Source organism: Rhinolophus sinicus, chromosome 17 (genome assembly GCF_057876585.1).
Source record: "Rhinolophus sinicus isolate RSI-liver-muscle chromosome 17, RSI-T2T, whole genome shotgun sequence".
Classification (NCBI taxonomy): Eukaryota; Metazoa; Chordata; class Mammalia; order Chiroptera; family Rhinolophidae; genus Rhinolophus; species Rhinolophus sinicus.
This window is the reverse complement of record NC_142517.1, coordinates 62716853-62736564: the sequence shown is the minus strand read 5'-3', so window position 1 is coordinate 62736564 and position 19712 is coordinate 62716853. Positions and strand designations below refer to the sequence as shown.

The window sequence follows — 19712 nt, the reverse complement described above, 5'->3', positions numbered from 1 at the left end:
TTTAAAGTCATTCCATTTTATTTATAATATATTATTATGCAACTTAGTTCTGAGCCCCTAATCTGTTTTTCAAATGTAGTCAGGTAACTATTTGGTCCCCCAAACAAAAACTGATACTTTTGCCAATTTATTTATTTAAACTTTTTATAAGTTTCAAACCTACATGAGAGTATAGTATAATGGTCCTGCATGTACGTCACTCAACTTCAACAATAATCAACTCAGCAAACCTTGCTTCACCTACCCCATCTATTTCCTGTCTTCCATTCTATTTTGAAGCAAATCCAAGACATCAATTCATTTTATCTACAAATATTTCAATATATAGTCACAAAAGATATGAATTATTAAACAAAACATAACCATTATCTAACATAAATAATCATAATTCCTTAATTTTATCAAATATCCAGTTAGCGCTCCAATTTCCAGTTGTTTTGTGAATTTTTATAAGTTTGTTTGAATCAAGATTCAAAATAAGATCCACACGCTGTAACTGATTATATTTCAATTTCTTTTAACGTATGGATTCTTCCTCTACCTTTTTATTTTCCTTGCAATTTACTGACAAAACTATGTCAACTGTCCTATAAGCTTTCCACTGTCTATTTTTGCTAATTGCATTCCTGGGGTATAATTTAGTATGTTTCTCTGACCTTCTATAAACTGGTTGTTGGAGCTAGAGGATCGAAATTATTAAGTTTGAATTCTGGCATATACATTTCACATGAGAGGTTATGAAGGACCATTAGGAGGCACTTAATATCTGGTTGTCTCTCATAAAATGTTGACAGTGAGGCACGATTAATTTCTAAATCTGTTAATTCACTAAGGGTTGCAAAATGGTGCAAATCTATCACTCCATTTTTACTTATAGTTGGAATATTTTTACAAAGAAAAATTTCTCATCAGTATGTAAGAAAAGGCAGAATAAATGCTGGATTTTCTACCAAAATGAATTGGTTCCCTAGCAGACTCTAATGGTAATTTTTAAAGAGTATCACTATATCTGATGTGTTTCAATCCTCTATAGTTATTATCCTGATTGCTGTTCAAATTTCCCATTTTTGGCTAGTAGAAGCCTCCTCATGTTGATTCCTCCTGAGTCCTTTTAACAGAATCCTAAGACTTTGATTGCCTCCTTCCTATCTGGTATTGCAGATATTTCAGAATTACCTTGCATATTTTCTCCTCTGGACCTATAGTTAGCTATTTCTCCAAGTAGCTAAATCTTTTTAGAGAAAAGGTTATCAGATACCCCAATTTTGCCCCAATTTATTTTTTGTATATGAATTTTACAATCATTAAATTTAGCTTTTTTAACCCAGAATATTTTTATTATTAAATTTACTGGGGTGACATTGGTTAATAAAATTATATAGGTTTCAAGTGTACAATTCTATACATCATCTATATATTGCATTGTGTATTTGCCACCCAAAGTCAATTCTTCTTTCATATAGTACAGTTTATTTGATCCCCTTTACCTCTTCTACCTCCCTCCTTTCCCGTTTCCTTCTGGTAACCACTAAACCATTAACTGTGTCTGAGTTTCTGCTCGTTTGTCTTGTTCATTTGTTGCTTTCAGTTTTATCCCATGTGAGTGAAATCATATGGTTCTTGACTCTTTCTACCTGACTTATTTTGCTTAGCAGGATAACTTCAAAATACATCCATGTTGTCACAAATGGCAGTATTTCATCTTTTCTTATGGCCAAGTAAGTATTCCATTGTATATTGCACATACCCCATCTTCTTTCAATCATCTATTGAAGGACACTTCAGTTGTTTCCATGTCTTGGCTACTGAGAATAATGCTGCAACAAACATAGGGGTACATATATCTTTACAGATAAATGTTTTCAGGGTTTTTTTGGTTGATACTGAGAAGAGGGATTGCTGGGTCATATGGTAATTCCATTCTTAATTTTTTGAGGAATCGCCATACTGTTTTCCATAGCGGCTCTACCAGTTTACATTCCCACCAACATTCTATGAAGGTTCCTTTTTCTCCACAACCTCTCAACACTTGTTAGTACTCGTCTTGTTAATAATAGCAATTCTAACAGGTGTGAGGTGGTAGCTTATTGTCGTTTTGATTTGCATTTTCCTAATAGCTTTGTTGAGCATTTTTTCATGTATCTGTTGGTCATTTCTGTGTCTTCTTGGGAAAAGTTACCTGTTCACATCCTCTGCCCATTTTTAATTGGATTATTTGTTTCTTTTGTTGTTGAGTTGTACAAGTTCTTTATACACTTTGGATATTAGCCCCTTATGGGAGGTGTTGTTTGCAAATACCTTCTCCTATTTGGTTGGTTGCCTCTTTGTTTTGTTGATGGTTTCTTTTGCTGTGCAGAAGCTTTTTTAGTTTGATATAGTCCCATTCGTTTATTTTTGCTTTTACTTCCCTAGGCTTTGAGGTCAAATTCATAAAATCCTCTCTAAGCAAGGTCCATAAGCTCAGTACCTATATTTTCTTCTATTATTTCCAGTCTTATATTTAGGTCTTTGATCCATTTTGAGTTAATTTTGGTGTATAGTGACAGATAGCAGTTTAGTTTCATTCTTTTGAAAGTGGCTTTTCAGTTCTCCCAGCACTATTTATTGAAGAGGCTTTCTTTTCTTCATTGTATGTTTTTGGCTCCTTTGTCAAAAACTATATGTGAGTTTATATATATATATGTGAGTTTATTTCTGAGTTCTCAATTCTGTTACATTGGTCTGTATGTCTGTTTTTCTGCCAATACCATGCTGTTTTTGATTATTGTCACTTTGTAGTACAAACTGAAGTCAGGTAGTGTGATACCTCCAGTCTCGTTATTTTTTTTCTCAGGATTGCTTTGGCTATTCAGGGTCTTTTGTGATTCCACACAAATCTGATAATTTTTTTGTTCTACTTCTTTAAAAAAAAATGTCTACTGATATTTTAAATCTACTGATGTCCAAGGAACACTGTCATTTTTATTATAGTTACTATTTTTGAAAAGGAATATGGCCTATTTTTTAAAATTTCAAATATTCTCTCTTGCTGTCTTTGTTTTTACTAGGTCTTTTACTTCCCACTATAGTAAGAATAAGTAGTTCATATTTTTGGTAAAATAGTTCTTTAAATGGAGGACTTTATAATATTTGTGCCATAATGGGAAATATTTTTTTTTTAATATCTAAGCATGTTACTTAGCCCTATACAAATATAGCTAACAAAAGCATTAGTTATGCTAACTGAAAGTAGTTGCCTTTGGAAAATGGGAAATAGAGTGAACTGTGAGGACGAGGGATTGTGTTTTTTGTTTAATAATCCCTATAGAACTTTTGACTCTTTAAAATTATGTGCATGCCTAATTCTGAGAGAAAATTTAAATTAAAAATAAAAATTCAGTTCAATTTTTACTAAAATAAATCAATGGTCTTATATATTCTTAAATACTTATATTTATCTTAGATCAAATCTTTCAAGAGAATAGAAATGCTGCCATGAGTATCATTAAGATTACCTTCTCAGTCTGAAGAAAACATAATATAACACTACCATATATGTATATGCAAGTGTAGACATATTCTGTAAAATAATTTTCAAATTCAGTAAAATTGCACTATATAAAAGCTTACTCTTACATGAAAAATCTGAGTTAAATTATATCTGCTCTGTACATAGGGATTTCTCTCACACTAAGTCTAAAATACAACTGTACTCTTTGAAACGTAAAAAAAATTTCTTCCCTAGACAATTACTAACATTATCATTAATTCTTTGCTTAATTTTTATTAAATTTACTGGGGTGACATTAGTAAAATTATATAGGTTTCAAGTGTACAATTCTATAATACATTATCTATATATTGCATTGTGTGTTCACCACTCAAAGTCAATTCTTCATCACCATATATTTGACCCCCTTTACCCTTTTCTACCATTCCCCCCCCCTTTTACCCTCTGGTTAGCACAAAATTATCTTGGACTTGCTAAATAGACAAAGCTAAGGAGAAAGTTATATTTTAGCAATTTTCCCCTTAATATTCATATTCTTAATGTTAGCTATTTAAAGCTGGAATGTCCAAATGGGCATTTATTTTGTGTGTGGAGTTACTTCATTATGGTTTTATTTAATGATAGTTACATATATAGGTAATGAGGTACTTATTTTTAGAAAAAAAGATCAAACTGTTAGCAGGTGACTTTACAATGATTATAAGTTACATTAAAACTCTTTTCTCTTACCATTTTGGATAAGTTGAACATGGCCTCCCAATAGCCAGAAGAGAGAATCAGTCACAATTTGGAAAAAGTGTAGCAATTTATCTTTTTCTTCACCCTGAACACACACACACAAACACACACACACACACAAAACAATTTACTGTTTTGCAGTTGCTTTATTAAAAAAAAGGGAGAGACTTCTCTCTGAGGAGTTAAAGGACCTGGTTTAGGGATCTAATTAGCTATTTATGAGGTACGTGAGCTTGAAGCCTTTAGTTTCTTAATTTATAAAACTTGTGGTTACTGGCTAGTAATACCTACTCTACCCAGTGTTATCCAGAGGCCAAATAAGACAATATAAGTAATATAAGAACTACAAGCGGTTTCACTAGAATTTCTCAACATTGGCTTTACATGAGAATCATCTGTGAAGTTTTGTTTTTGTTTTGTTGTTGTTGTTTTAATATACCTTTGCACAGACTCTGGTGCAAACATACTGACTTTGAAACTCCAAAGTTAAAAGTCTGGACATCTGTATTTTTATAAAGTAAGATGGGTGATTTGGTTATGCAGCCAAGGTTGAAAATCGCTGCAATATGCAAATGTAGATGTCAACAGGTAAAGCATTATTATTAGCGCATTTCAGTTGTATCTTTTACTCTGACTGCATGAGGGCAGAGACCATGTTATTTAGCTCTCCACTATAAACTCAGTTCTGACACACAGTAAATGCTCAATCAACACTTATTCAATAAATGAATGACAGTTTTTCCTGCTTCTTCCTTTGTAGAAGGTAGAATGAGAAATTATTCCAGATTACAGTATGTGTCACAATGGGTAATAAGAAACAGACTCCTTTCATAATTCTCTCATTTATTGGCCATGTAACTTTAGTGGAAAGTTGTATGAAGACCACTAATCCTTTTCATGTCCTGAATGTTTGCACTGCAGCACAAAAGTAATGACGACAACAGCAAAAACATGATTGCTATGATTATTCTTTGTAATAATGAAAGTATTTTCTTCCAATTATTCTACCACAGGGTTGGACAGGTGCTTAAATGGACACGTGCTAACTTAAATGTAAGATAAAAAAAGGAAACATGTCACATTAGATCAAGAATCCCTTTAGTCCAATAAACTGCCTTTGCTAGTTTCACCAAAACTCAAGCAGGTAATCCTCACTGTTGTCAATCTCAAAGGATAGTGCTAGACTCCTAGACTTCCTACTTTCCTTAAAAACCCCATTCAATGTCACTTCTAAATTCGTGGCTTCTGAGACTGGTTAACAAAATTTATCCTTAAATCACTTCAAAATTCTTGCATAGGTTTTCTATTCATATATATATATATATATACATATATATACTGAAGGTGCCAAAAAAATGTATACAAGTGGACACTGGTCACCATTGCTCAAGCAGTAGTTCACTGTAATCAGAAGTGTCTGGACACGGATGGTTTTAACCATTTTGAGCACCTCTTGTAATTGCAGAAGTCAAATGTGACTTGTATTCATCTTTTGGTATAGGTATATATTATTACAATTTTAAGTTTTCCTTTCTTAAAATGTGTATACATTTTTTTGGCACCCTCTGTATATACGTGTGTGTATATACATATGTATGTGCATACATATATGTATATAGGTGTTTATATTTTAACCAGTTTGCAGCTTAGGCCAGAACGTCCAGTGTATGTCCCACCATGTGATCTAGGACCTATATGCTAGCTAATTAAAAATATACCTGATTGGGAAAACACCTAGGTAGACAGAACGAATAAATAAATTCAGTTTTCTTTTTTTTTTTTAAATTCAGTTTTCTTGTTATCTCCTTTTTATCCCCATTTTAATTTTCCCCTGTGGTCAAGTAGCTCTACTTTTCTGTAGCTGATTTACTCCCTTTGATGTATTACTAAAGAATGTTTTTATCTCATACATTATCATGCATTTGTTATTTTAAAAAATCTAACACTTTGTATTAAATAAGTTTTAGACACATCCTCTTCTCAGCATTAAAAGTAGGACCACTATAGGCAATTATTCTGAAATCTATAGATGTGCTTATAGAATGCGTTAAAAACTAAGTATCTCAACATTTGCAAGGCTTTTTTTTTAGCATAAAATATGCATAGTGGATTAAACCCAACATCAGCAATTTAGTTCCAGAAAAACATCATTCAGTTTTCAATTTGAACTCTAGTTATTTTATAGGTTTGTTTGTTCTTAATTAACGTCGGACAGGCCTTTAGCTGATAAGTATGAAGAACTTTTTATATCTATACAAATACCATAATGAAGAATGCGAATGTATAATGATAAGTATTAAAGGACTATATAAATAACAATATACTAATTATTATTGCACTTACAGGGGGAGTATTAAATAAAAGTACTCTGAAGAAAACATAAAGCCTTCAAAATGGTCTGAGCTATTCATGAGATAGAAATCATTTTACAAAGGAGAAACAGGTACAGTGAAATCAAGTGATTTGCCTAAGAACCCAGAGTTAGTCTGTGACACAGCCAGAAAAAGAAATCAAGTCCAACAAAATTTCCACAGTTCATACCACTTTAATTAATCTGAATTAAATTAAATCTAGCGAAAATGCAAATATTGATTTAGTGCTAGCATCCTTCAAAATGTCAATGGAGATTCTACAAGTGGAATTTGTGACCTATTGCATAGAAAGCACACACTCTACAACTAAGTTAAATTCGCTGCCAAAAATACTTCTTGTACTCAAACCACTATGTTGTCTATCACGTGGTATGTCTCATTCAACTTCACTCATATAATTTCATTTGTTTTTTAATTAAAGATGCGTCTGTCTTTCTACAAGAAATATCTAAAGATCTTGTCTACTTTACTAGCCCGGGAGTTTTTCAAGTGAAAGATTATGTCTATGCCTTATATACTCAAAGCATCTCAAATAATACTTAATATTGTATTGGTGACTTGGTTATTTCTCTTCGTAGTTTACAAGAGTTGTGACTCTGCTCAATCTCTGATGTAGCAGTAGGCCCAAATGTACATATAGCCAAGGAGTTTCAGCCTTACAGACTTATTCTTTATATACTCTCTAACCAAACTGATCTAATTGACGTTCACAGAACATCATACACAACTGCAGAGTTCACATTCAAATATACAGGGAGTCCTTGCTTTTGCATGGTACCATGTTAAACAAAACTTGTGCATATCAAAACCTTTACATGGTTGATACGTGTGAGTTTCAGTTAAGATGGCACTGTGCAAAACAAGGACTGCTTGTAATAGAACATTCACCAAGATAAAACACGTGGAGAGCCAAAAAACAATTCTGAAAAGAATTTCAAAGGATTGAAATGATAGAGTATGATATCTGACAATAGAATTAGAAATGCGTAACAATAAAACATCAATAAAATTCTCAATTTTTTGGAAATTAAGCAGTATACTTCTAAATTAATTAGAATTCTTAGTTTTAAATCCTTAATTCCATGGGTCAGGGGGAAAAAAGGGTGCATATAGCATCTAGCCCAATTCACCCAAGAAATACTTGTTGGATTCAAACGACCCTATGTTTGGGTTGAAATATTTTGACTAGAGAAGATTTGAAAGATTAAATAGAAAGTTCACTTTTATTCTTCACCATTGGAGTTATTGAGAAACGCCTTGAGCCTACAGAACTATACATTCCTCTACTGTTAATTTAAGTAAAAGGTATATTTTAGGAAGATGCTATAAAAATAAATGTCCATAGGTGCTGCTCAAAGTTGAGCAGATCCTTCAAAAAGTCATACAATATGGTTCAGCCAATACTTTAAGATTTTTAAATGTTGAGTTTTTTTGGTTATAACTTTAAAAATGTTTGAATTGACTACTCTGATTGTACTTTCAGCCAAATTTTGCACATTTGAAAAATAAGGTGGAACATCTTCTCAAGAATTAAACTGGCTACAAAACACAAGACACTAAATAAACACATATACCTTAGCTGCATTGATGAAACATGTTTGCAATTGCCTCCCCAAAATCAGAAAATTTTCCGCAGCTGATGGAAGTAATTCATTGTAAAATTCCTCTGCATCTTCTCCTGGCTCTAAGCCCACACAGCAATGGCTGAAATAAGAGCACAAGTTTGTGACTCAGGTTGTGTTAATTATAAATTTCAATTGCATGCTAAAGCTTCTATAGACACTGTGCCTTAATGAGAATTTTTAGTATCTTTCTTTGGTTGCCAAGCCAATAAAGAACTTTTGCTGGAAAATTACGTAACAACTTTCTAGAAAAGTATTAGTTGTGACTTTACCTGTACTTTAGAGCCAGGACTCATATGTTCTAGAAACCTACTTGTCAAACCCCCAGGAAACAAAATACACTTAGCTCACAATAAAGAGAAAGAAGGCAAGCTTTCAGTGAATGGGCTACAAACACTCTAAAACCAACAGGCTACCTTGAGAGTCTAATTCATGAATAACATTTGTGTTAACTGATACATTTTAGACATCCAATAGCTGAAAAATACCCAGGGTGAGATTAGTTTTCAAGGGATAGATTAGGAGATCAAACACTAATTTTATGCCAATTCTACTTTCTAATAGATCTATTTTTCCTAAAATCTGCATAATATCTGATGGCATATTTCTTATATCAGAAGGGGAAACAGTAAAAACCTAACTCTAGTAGGAACACTTTAGAGAAATGGGTCTTGAAACTTCACATAAAAATCACTCCCTGGGTATGAAATGAGTATATTCAAAAGTCTCAATAAAAAGTATTTGTGTAGACTATACCAAAAAAAGTCCCCAACCCAAGAATGGTCCCTAGGTGTGTCCTCTAATAACTGTTGTTTGAGGCTTTTCCACAACATGTGCAGACACTGATGAGCAAAAGTGACTACCTACTCAGTATGCTAAAAACTTAACTGGCTAATGTCCAATGCATCATGTTTTATTTTTGTATTTTTTGCACATCAATTCCTAAAGTTAACGGACTAATGGTCACATGTATCAGTTTGTCTTTTCTGTTTGGTTCCTAAAGTTAATTATTTAAGAGTACCTATTATGACTGAGAACAATAAATGAAATTTTTTTGTACATTCACAAATATAGGGATTCCACTCAGGAAAGCCTAACTCAATCAATATTTTCATGAGTTAACATACCTAATTAAAACAAAGACATGAGGCTTTTCATACTTAAAGAAACAATCTTGAAAATCAAAGTATAAAAAGGAATATTATGCACATTTGTTAATTTTCTCTAACAGTGTTGAATCTGGCCTTTATGTAGTAACAAATTGAGAGTAAGCAGTTTTAAAAGATAAGATCCAATTAGAAAAGCACATTTTCAGTTACTTAAGTAGGAAGTGGCTTACACACAGAACATCTGGTTTATTTTATTGCCTCCTTTAATTAAAAGAGTATAATCTCTTTTCATTTCTAGTATAGTAGATCAGTAAATGCTGCTTCTAAATTTTATTGACAGGATTTGAGTTACCTAAAAATATACAGTTGAGATAGCTAAATCAATACAAAGTGGAATGAATAGTTTCTGTATCTGTTCTCCTATAGTACTTTGCTTATGCCTTTCATTTCAGCATGTTTCATTCTGCCTTGTATGATATATTCATATGACCAATCCCAGCTCTATTGTAAGTTTTTCCAGTATATAGCCAATGCCTTAATATCTTCATTTCTTCCTATATTCTTTAGTCAATAGTCTATGGACACTTGGAATTCAGTGGTGAGCAAAAGACATGATCACCATCTTCATAGAGCTTATGGAGCAAAATCTGGACAGTGAAACATTCACAAATACATAGTCATGAACAAAAAACATAGTACGAAGAAAAAGTACATCCATAACCTACCACAGGAGGTTGCCTATGCTTGTTACACAGATGAATAAAAAGAAGCAAATCTTGAAAGTAAAAATCTACTATATCCCTTAAGAACAAGATAACTTATTGCTTCATTTTACCTTAGTATCTGTGTAAGCTGGGAAATTGTAGTCCAACCGCCCTGGATTCGAGAACAATCTTGACTGAGGACCAAGAGGCAATACTGAACGAGGTCATAACAATATATATCTTGTTTGATTTTCTTCAACTCTGAGCTTCCTAAAGGTGTGTTGTTTAATATTTCTAAGGCAAAAAGGAAATAAGATATACTTATTTTTGCTTAATAAATCCAAGAGCTCTCTGTATTTTTGTGTGCATGATTTTTTTTTTATTGTGGTTCAGAATAAATTTTTTTATTAGTTTCAGGTGCAAAACAAGATAATTAAACATCACTCATGAAGTGATAATCCCAACAAGTCTACTACCCATCTGATACTGTACATAGCTATTACAATACAATTGATAAACCTGTATTTTTATACAGGTTTGAATAACTAAAAATACATAAAAAAAAAAAAAAATCACTGGTTTATCATGATCTTAAGATTTCGCTGAACAAATTGGAAACAAATGCTAAAATTGTACCCATGATGTAACTGTTTTGTTACTTAAATAGTGTTAGCAAATCAGAAAAAAAGATTTTTTTACCTTTTAACTTCAACAGTATAACAGGGACATTGTGTTCTGGACTTTTTGCAACTTCAGCAGCAAGAGATAAGATCCTTGGGTCTGTACCTGTTGGCTTCATTTCTCATATCACCTACATTGTAACAGAATCAGGGAACATTAAGGTCAAATATATTACCCTAAACATTCTTCCCTAAATGAAACACAGTTTAATATAAATGAAAACGTAGCTTTGCTTGCTTTGAGAAGGGTAGATTTATTTTTTAATTTCTCCCTTATTGGAAACTGGTTTTTCTAACTAGTGTACCTCTAAATGAGCTAGAGATCCTTATATCTTACTGTAACAGCTACAGGAGGTATTATTTATTGTGCAGTAACAGTCAGGAACTGTGCTTGGGGCTTCACATTCACTCTTTCTAATCTGCACAACAATCCTAGAATAGGAATTTTTTTTTTATCATAAAAAAAGAAACTGAGTGTACATAAAACAGTTAACATAGGCCCGAGACTGCTATCCTTTCAAAGGTCTCCTTATAAGGCTGGCCCTTGGCTGGTGTCTAGGAACTTGGATTTTAGGACACTTCTGTCATTTCCTAATAAGAATGGTTCTGTGCCTAAACTGTTTGTAAAAACAATGTGATTTATGCTGAACATCTGCTTTCCTTTCTGAAGTTTGGAATTCTGGTACATGATAGCAGAGGATGCCTACACAACCATCCTCCAATAAAGACTCTAGTCACTAAGTCTCTAGTGAGCTTCCCTGGTAGACAACACTTCAGTATGTTCTCATAACTCATTGCAGGAGAAATTAAGCATGTCCTATGTGATTCTACTAAGTGAGGACTTTTGGAAGTTTGCACCTGTTTTCCTCTGGATTTTGTCCCATGGTCTTTTCCTTTTGTTGATTTTGCTTTGCATCTTTTCATCACTATAATAAATCACAGCCATGAATATGACTATACCTTAAGAAGTATGAGCCCTCCTAGCAAATCACTGAACCTGGGGTTGGTCTTGGGGATCCCCAACACATAACTCAGAAATGTTATGTAATTATAAGATAACCAAAGTTTGTTTATAAATAGCATACTGAATAAAATCAATAATCTTAAAATTAAAAAAATCCACATCCTAATTCAATTTGTTTCTAAAATTATCTTTATAAAAAAGTTTTAAGGTATTCAAAGCTCAAAGATATCATTTTTTTAAAAAAAGTATACTCTTTACTTAGTAATAATTAACAAAAGCTAACATATATTAAGTGTTTACTATGAACTAAGCACTGTGCTAAGTACTTTTATAAGCATTACCATATTTAATCTTCACAACAGGATTATAAGGTAGAGCCTGTAATCATCTCCATTTTACAGATGAGAAAAATCAAGCTTGAAGAATTTAAACTGGACATGGTTCCACCATCATGTGGTAGAGTCAGCATTCAAATCCAGATCAGTCTAACTCCAAAGTCTGTGGTTTTAATTACAATGTTCCTAATATTCCCTCCCATGTAAAACAGTGTAAACCACAAAACATATTCCCAAATTACCTACTTCTAACTTACTTTTTTAGCTATTATTCTTCGTAACTTGCCATCCTTTATATTGAAGAGTTGGCCATAATAAAAGACATCCAAAAAGCATCCCTTATTAGGTAAAATCATTAAAAAATCATTTTTAAAAAAATTTTCTGGAAATATTTTAAAGAAATCCCAGCACATCCTGGCACATAGCAGACATAAAACTTTCCAAGGGTGTAGATACAGAGTTATTTTATTCTTTCCAATGGCTGCATTATGCTATGCTTCCTTTGTAAGAGTACATCAAAACACAGTAGTCCCCCCTTCCTTATCCGCAGTTTCACCTTCCATGGTTTCAGTTACCCACAGTCAACCATGTTCCAAAAATATTAAATGGAAAATTCCAGAAAAAACAATTCATAATTTTTAAGTTGCAACACCATTCTGAGTAACATAATGAATTCTTATACTGTCCCTCTCCCTCTTGCTCTGGATGTAATCATCCCTTTTTTCCAGTATCTCCATGCTCCCTGCCCATCAGTCACTTACTAGTAGCCTATTCAGTGATTAGATTGACCGGCGTGGTACTGCAGTGCTTGTGATCAAGTAACCTTTATTTTATGTAATAATGGCCCCAAAGCACAAGAGTAGTGATGTTGGCCAATTGAGATATGTCAAAGACAAGCTGTAAAGTGCTTCCTTTAAGTGAAAAGATGAGTATAGTACAGTAAAATATTTTGAGAGACCACATTCACATAACATTACAATACATTGTTATAATTGTTCTTTTATTATTAGTTATTGTTAATCTCTTATTATGCCTAATTTATACATTAAACTTTATCATAGGTATGTATGTATAGGAAAAAACATAGTATACCTATCTAGGGTTCAGCACTATCTATGGTTGCAGGCATACATGGAGGGTCTTGGAATATATCCCCCATCGATAAGGAGAAACTACTGTATATGTAAACATCCTCTCTATTGGAAGTTATTCAGAATGTATGCTATGATAAACAATGATGCAATGAACAGTAATGTAAATGTCTTTATGCACACATGCTAGTACTCAGTAGGATGAATTTTCCTGAAAGTTGGATGGCTGGGTTGCAAGATACGTATTTTTAAAATTTTGATATGATCCCAAATTTTTCGCCAAAATGGGTGTTCCAATTTATACTTCCACCAATAATGTACAAGGGTGCTCACTTATTATACCTTTACTAATACATCATTATCTTTTATATTTTTGCGAATTTGCTAGACGAAAAATGGTATTATCTTTTTAAATCTGTACTCATTTATTAGGAAGGTTAGGCACATTTCATATTCACTGATATTTCTTCTTTTATGTATCTTCTGTTCGTATCCCTCAACTATTTTTCTATTGACTTGTCTTACTCTTTTGCAGAAGCTTTAAAAACACTTTATCTTTTATATTGACTGTAAGCCACTTTCTCCTTGTCTGCCATTTATTTTTCAAAGTTTGATTATGGTACCTACACCATAGTTTTACAATTTTTATGTAGTCAAGTATAACAATCTTTCCCTCTATGGCTTCTGCCATTGGTGTCATGCTTAGAAAGGTCCTCCTTACCCCAAGAGCTAAAATGTATTCTCCTAATTTTTCCTAGTGTTTTATGGTTCTGTTTTATTTATATCTTATTTAACTTAAATCTTTATTTATATCTTCAATACACCTGTAAGTTATTTTTGTGAATGGTGTAAGATAGGGATCTAACTAAATTTTTTAAGTTAGATGAGGTTATAGATTAGTGAAAAAAACAACAAATGCACATAGCTGTCATAAATTCCTGAGGTAATTAGTCATGAATAGATGTAACAGAAGCAATCTGAAGTTCCACTTAGGTATATTTTTGGATTCTATTTAGTTCATTAATCTATTTGGCTACTCCTAGGCTAGTACGCATTTTAATATATGTTTGAAAAACATTCACACTAGAAGGTAAGCTTCATGAGGGCGAAACTCAGACTACCCTTGATGGCTGCCTTCTTCTCTCTGGTTCACTATAGGCTAGACTAGTGCCTGCATATGGTAGGTAGTTCCTTAATAAATATATGTTGAAAAAATGAATAAATGTACAAACTTGGGGTATTCCAAAACTCAATTTCTTGACCCTCTGCTCTTCTCCTTGTTATAAATGTAAATCACAGATTTCTGGTAGGAAGCCTTGTTTTGGTAAAATAGGCTTAAAACACTGTTCTTGCTTTTTGGGTACTATAATAAAACATCACTGAAACATTATCATCATCAGCAAACATGTGTGGAGCACTATGTTAGATGCAATGGTCACAAAGATTTTATATAGGACAGACTCCCTGCTAATGGTCTGGTTGGGAAGGAAAAGTATACACACACACAAATATGTATATGTAAAATAAAATAATTATACAAAAAATGTTAAGCCAAACAGATGACACAGAAGGTAAGACTACAGACCATAGAGTCAGAGGATTGGGCTTCCTTAAACCAGTTTTCTCATCTGTAAAGTAAACAAAAAAGCAATTCCTACTTCCTAGAATAATTCAAGATTTAGAATAAAAGGCAGCCACCAAGGATGGTCCTAAAATGTTGCATGACAGTAGAGTTAAAACTCAAGAATAATAACCATTTGGAGAGCTTTTATTATATGCCATGAATTGTTTTAAATGCTTTTATGTATTAACTCATTTAATTCAACAACTCTAAGGTGTAAGTACTATTATTTCCCTTCCAATTACAACTGATGAGCATACTTAACTTTGTCATACTATAAAGCATGAAGCGGGGGTTCAAACCCAAAGATTCTTGCTCCAGAATCTGAGCGCTTAACTGCCCCATGAAACACCCTTAGTATGCCTTAAAAGGGTCGAATTTGAACAAGCAGGTTAAGGGAGACACATTCATCTACCTGCCTGGAATAAATTGGTAAGTTTGGCTAAAGTAGAAGTGCAGTAAGGGAGAAGAGTTTGATTACATAATTATGCTGAAAAACAACCACCTGTTATGGTAACCATTTGTAAAATTCCTTTCGGGTGATTGTCCTCTGATACAACACTTCTCTCATCTTTACCATTAAACTCATGAACTTTTGACAGAAAAAAAATACAATTATTTTTCAATTATTAATCCTATTACCGTTTCCAGAGCACGAGCTCCGGCCTTGATACTTTGGGAACCTGGTCTTCCCGGCTGTGTAGTTACTGCTTCCACGGATCACTGTGAAAGAAAGAAATAAGACAACACAATACAATCTAGTTGCAACTGATCCTAAACATGTGAAGTTCGTAACTTCTAATCTTTTTTTCCCCACCTTCCACGTGCACCTTGTCGGTCCTAATAGAACCTAGAACTTCCCCTAGAACAGGTCAGAAAACGATTGCCTAGGTAACGGCGTCACCTTCAAGTCAGGTCCAAGGACCGAGGCTCTGAGGCCGCGGGGCTCCTGTACTCCGGATTCTAGGCCCAGCTTTGGCGCTACCAGGCCTTGGACCCAGAATACGCTCCTCCCCCGGCCTCAGTTTCCACACTAGACCTCCACAGAAAGCGTGAAGTAGGCCGATTCTCCCGTTAAGAGCTCCTACATTCCGGGTCACTTGGCCCAGAGGTCCGGGGTCCCGGCCTTTTGGTACCTCGGGGCCGTCTCAGTCCCCAGCCACCACCTCAGGTCCGTTACCTCATTCTCGCAAAGCGTTCCTCCACCAAGGAACCCTTCTCCCACCACGCACCTCAGTTGTGAGGCGTTCTCCCTGCGGTACCGTCGCAACGCGGGAAGGGGCGTGGAGGCGGGACCAAGATCTCGGAGTCAAGGGGCGGGGCGCCCTTCTCCAGCCAGCCAATCAGCACGCGCGTTGGGCGGCGGGGCGGAGTCTGTCGTGGCTCCGCCCGCTGCTGCTAATACAACTGGTTTAGGCTGAGGTGGCAGAAGGTAGGGAGCGCTAGTTAATGCAGGCAGAATCGGAGGCGAAGTCGGAGCCGAAGGATAACGATGAATGGACCCTGGCACATCGATAGTCGCGAGCGGGTTCTCAAGTTAGGCGCGAGTTTTGAGAAGCAACCGCGCTGCGCCTTCCACACTGTGCGCTGTGAGTGTAAACATCCCGGTGGAAAAGGGGAGAGCTCTGGGTGTGGGTGTGTGGAGGCACAAAAGTCTCCGAGTTGTATTCCCATCGACCCACCTTATTCTGCGGGAAAATAGGGTTCCCAGCGCGATCCAATGCCGGACCTGGAGTCCTAGGGGGTCGATGGAAAAAGCCGGAGTTGAGCAGGTGTGGGTAAAATCCGGACAGAGAGATATAAGTGAAACCAGCAGGAAGAAAGGGAAACTTTGTGGAGAAGGTCTCCAGGGGTGACTGTGAAGACAGAAGTAACTGATGGATGATGCAGAGGTGGAAAGGAAAATAGTAAGGTGCCAAATGGAAGGGAGCAAAGGATGGAGCCGTTATGCAGGGGAAAGGAAATGCTTTGAGGCTGGTGGGGAAATAGTGTGTCCTTCACTTTTTCTGTGTCTGGCTAATGAGGGTTCTTACTTAGCGCGTTCCTAGGGAGAGATTCTAAACTAGTTCAATAATCTGCATCTCTTTTGGACCCCTGATTTCATTCAGTAAATTTTCAAATATTGATTATCAAAGTATTGGAGGGTGTGTTATTGATTTCCTTATTGAAAAGATACTTACCTCCCTATGATTTCTCCCTTTGATTTCCTTTTGGTCGTCCTCTGGAATGAGTTTTGATAAATTACTCACTTTTATGTTGTTGAGGTAGAAAAGGGAGGTCTTTTGCTTTGATGGTTGGATGGTATACACTACAGGAAGGAAAAGTACAGCATATTATGATTTGGTATGTAAAACATTCATTCTTTGCATAATAGCCCTCATAAAATTATAGAGGGGAAAGGAAACTTTGAGATCATTGAATCATAACCTATTTTTTCTATGGCAAAATTTGTAAAGTAGGTATTTTTTCACTTTCTTTCACCAGTTCTGCCCTTCCTTAGTGTCTCATCATTCCACTTTTCTTTCAGTTGTTCTGTCCTCAGACTGTATACAGGTCTTTATTGTTTTATCCTGAAGTATTCCATGCATCAACTGAAACTTACAACCCCCAAAAGTTTACTTAAGTTGTAGACAATCTAATTATAGTAACTCACAGTAAAGGTATGAAGAACCAATAGATTTCTAACTTTCCAAGGATGTCCTGGAGGTTGCAAAAAAATTTATACAGTGGACACGTTGGTCAACGTTGCTCAAGCAGAACTTCGCCGTAATCAGAAGTGACTGGACACTGATGATAACCACTTTGAGGACCTCTTGTAATTGCAGAAGTCACACATGACTTGTTTTCATCTTTTGTTATCAGTACAAAGTATTAGAATTTTAATAGTTTTCCTTTCTTAAAATGTGTATACATTTTTGGCACCCTCTGTATTTACATTTTATAAAGGGATTTATTAAGGAAAATTAATATCCAATTGATAGAATAAATAGAGGAGATATTTGCAAACAGAATATCTTAAACAGTGACCCTTGATTATTCTTTTTCTCTCTACTCTGTTGTCCAAAGCTTCCCATAGTGAGATAGCTAGTGCTGGCTGTGCAGTTTCTTTCCTTCTTCAGTCCCATTTTATAAAAGTGTATTATAGTTCTTAGCTAGTTTCTCCCTGCCTTTCTCTCAAATAGAATCTCCTCTCCTCTTTTTTTTCCTCAGGTATGTAGTAGTCTTAATTTTTCAAATTACAAGGTATAAAATTATAAAAATTTGCTCAAAAAATATATTTTTTTTAATTTTTATTTATTTATTTATTTTTTTAATTAGTTTCAGGTGCACAAGACAAAGCAAAACTTAGACGTTTATCATTTATATCCCTCACACTGTGTGAACCCCCCTCCCCCTATCCACTATCCCTCTGTACGTTCCCAAAACCTCTCACCTTCCCCTTATCCCCACCCCCCCGCCCCTCTAGCAACCCTCTGTTTTTCCTCCATGTTTCCAAAACTGTTTCTGATTAGTTCATTCACTTATTCTTTTCTTTAGATTCCGCATATAAGTGAGATCAAAAAATATTTTTATGTAACTTGGGTATATGCTCTCTTTAAGGCCATGAACCCCAAATGAAGTGAATAAAGGCCTTTGAAAAGCACTTTGCAGGTGCTTTAGAGCTTTTCATTTATAAAAAGTTCTCAAAATGCAGGAATTGTGTCTTCAGAATCAGATGATCCATCTACAAAAATGAAAATAAACAAAAATAAAACTATAACAACCACAATAAACCCAGATCTTTGAATATATTCTTAGTCCTATGGAAGACGTTAGAACAGTTTTCAGCCCTTAGTTTTATTCTTGTTGAAGCAGGCAGGCTCTTTTTACATTTATTTAAATGAAACCAGCCATTATTCTTGATAATAGGTTCATTTCTCATATCCTCACCCTTAAGGATGCAGTGAGGGAAAGAAACTATAGAATGGGAGATCTGACTTTGATACAGACCAGGTGGATAAACGTCAGTGTAATCTGGAAGAAAGGAACATTCTGTCTTTATGTACAGGGGTAATTATACCAGTCCTATATGCTGAGGCTTTGGAAAAACTTGTGAGTTCTGGCCTCTACTATACATGTAATGTAACTTTGGGAACATTCTCTAAACTCTCAGCCTCGGGTTTTTTTATATGTAAATGGTAATATTAATATCTAAATTTCAGAGTTTTTTAAGGATTAAATAAGGTAGCATAAACAATCTAGCACATTATTTGGTGCATGAAAATAAATAGTAGCCACCATTATTCTTGAAGGTTTATTCATGTGTCTATTAGGAATGCCAATTAATGTAATTTACTAAGACTTTCAAAAGCAAAAGCATTTATCAGGACTTAGCAATAAAACCTATCAAAAAAATAGTCTGCATGTGGTAAGGAAGACATGGGATGTTCTGTAAATGATAAGCTAAATGCTTTGCAGCAGATGTTTCACTGGGTAGAAGAGTTTGAGTAACAGGACCCACCGAATAAATTTTGGATTTGGGCTAGTACTAATTTTACAGTTTATATCCAGATAAGGGAATAAACATTGAAATTTCTAAATTTTGTAAATGATACCACTTTTTGCTGTCACGAAATGATGAGTTCATAGGCATTAACTGTAGGAGATGGTCTGAGGCATCAAGTGCAGCCACTCCCCCCAAAAAACGGTTGTTAGGCTTTGGTATTAGAAAATATTAGCAAGTACACTAATGGAAAATAGGATTAAAATTATACTTATAGTTGATGTTCTCTAATCAATGCAGTATATTGGAAAGGGTATGGGTTTTGGAGTTAATTGAATTAGTTCAAATCCAAGACAGTAAATTTATTATAGTACTTGTGGATTATTTTATGCAGATATTGACATTATGTGATGTTACAGCCAAAAATAGTCAGAAAGGTGATCAACATTAACAGAAAAAGACTTAAGTACAAAGTAGGAAATGTTTTTCTACTCTTTATGTAA

General features: G+C 34.6%; 2 protein-coding genes and 1 long non-coding RNA gene across 4 annotated transcripts in view; 1 reads left to right on the top strand and 2 right to left on the bottom strand.

The window, feature by feature from the left end:
• Positions 1–16033, bottom strand: part of IQCB1 (IQ motif containing B1) — a 45496-nt gene extending 29463 nt beyond the window's left edge. Inside the window, exons 1-6 of one of the 2 annotated variants that reach the window (XM_019729613.3) lie at positions 15907–16033; positions 15369–15449; positions 10735–10846; positions 10167–10329; positions 8175–8304; positions 4220–4313 (exon numbers count right to left, since the gene is read on the bottom strand). In XM_019729613.3, the coding sequence (XP_019585172.3) occupies positions 4220–4313; positions 8175–8304; positions 10167–10329; positions 10735–10834 (487 nt within the window). In that variant the 5' untranslated portion in view covers positions 10835–10846; positions 15369–15449; positions 15907–16033. The remainder of the gene's footprint in view (positions 1–4219; positions 4314–8174; positions 8305–10166; positions 10330–10734; positions 10847–15368; positions 15450–15906) is intronic. The other variant, XM_019729615.3, reaches the window with a different exon arrangement.
• A 97-nt stretch (positions 16034–16130) lies between these two features.
• Positions 16131–19712, top strand: part of EAF2 (ELL associated factor 2) — a 41022-nt gene continuing 37440 nt past the window's right edge. The window contains exon 1 of the mRNA XM_019729691.3: positions 16131–16315. Coding sequence (XP_019585250.2) covers positions 16219–16315 — 97 coding nt within the window. The 5' untranslated portion in view covers positions 16131–16218. The remainder of the gene's footprint in view (positions 16316–19712) is intronic.
• The window catches only part of LOC148754804 (uncharacterized), a 43202-nt gene continuing 41810 nt past the window's right edge, over positions 18321–19712 (bottom strand). The window contains exon 3 of the long non-coding RNA XR_016019735.1: positions 18321–18450. This is a non-coding gene — a long non-coding RNA (uncharacterized LOC148754804). The remainder of the gene's footprint in view (positions 18451–19712) is intronic.